Here is a 944-nt window from a genome sequence, read left to right on the forward strand (position 1 = left end):
AGACATTAGTGGGAAAGCTTGGATTAGAACGCCTTAACACTTGACTCTCAAAGCTTATCACCCTTTGCTTGGGCTGCTTTTCTTCAAATGAGGTGATTTAGTTGAATTTTGAAGATCTATATATGAAATTGGTGAAGGGCATGGAGATATTTGGAAGAGAAGGAAGAAAACTTATTTGATATATAAGGTGGTGAGTTGAGGTTGAAAGCCTGATCCCGAATGTGGAATCTAAAGGCAAATGCTTCTCCTTTCCTATGGCTTCCTGAGTTAGAAACTCTTCTCTTATATATTTGCCAGAGGTTTATGGCCTTCGAAGTGGTCTTTGGGAACAGTTTCTTAGGATGAGTTTATATGTTGGATCACTCCATTGAATACTGTTAGTGTCAGTCTTTTTTTTTTTTTTTTTTTTTCCTTCTATGCTTTTAGCAGTTTAGGGGCCAGTCTGTTAATGAGGTTTTTTAAGCTCAGGCTCTCTTGAGTCAGGAAGTAGATTTTTGTTTTTGCTTAAATGTACAAAAGCTTGTTCTCCAGTTTTGATATTTTGTAATCAGAAGTTTGCCTAAATTTCTCCATCTCAGTCATTTAAAAGCTTTAACTATAGAGAGAGAAACATTAGGTAAGAGTTTGGGGATTTTTTTGGCTGTAGGTCATACTGCGATCTCTGCTAGCATTCGTTGGTCTCTATGTTAAACATCATTTTGCTTTCTAATACAGGGATTTCCTGTAAGGAATGTCCGGCCCGTACAAAATGCAATGAATCAGGTTGGGATTGTGCTGAACGTACAGCAAGGCCAAACCGTTAGACCAATTACGCTAGTCCCAGGTAAGGAAAAATGTCTATCCATTTGAAATAAACTGGCATACAGAACATTTTTTTTATTTTTATTATTTTTATTTTATTTTATTTTTTTTTTTGTCTTTTGTCTTTTTCTGTGTCCGGCAAC

At 36.1% G+C, this 944-nt stretch overlaps 1 protein-coding gene across 5 annotated transcripts in view; it reads left to right on the plus strand.

Annotated features, from left to right (window-relative positions):
* Positions 1-944, plus strand: part of POGZ (pogo transposable element with ZNF domain) — a 40,555-nt gene that overhangs the window by 10,415 nt on the left and 29,196 nt on the right. For all 5 annotated transcript variants that reach the window (XM_008575161.1, XM_008575165.1, XM_008575162.1 and 2 more), the window contains one exon: positions 715-823. In XM_008575161.1, the coding sequence (XP_008573383.1) occupies positions 715-823 (109 nt within the window). The remainder of the gene's footprint in view (positions 1-714; positions 824-944) is intronic.

This window comes from Galeopterus variegatus, unplaced genomic scaffold, assembly GCF_000696425.1.
Source record: "Galeopterus variegatus unplaced genomic scaffold, G_variegatus-3.0.2 Scaffold1148, whole genome shotgun sequence".
Taxonomy (NCBI): domain Eukaryota; kingdom Metazoa; phylum Chordata; class Mammalia; order Dermoptera; family Cynocephalidae; genus Galeopterus; species Galeopterus variegatus.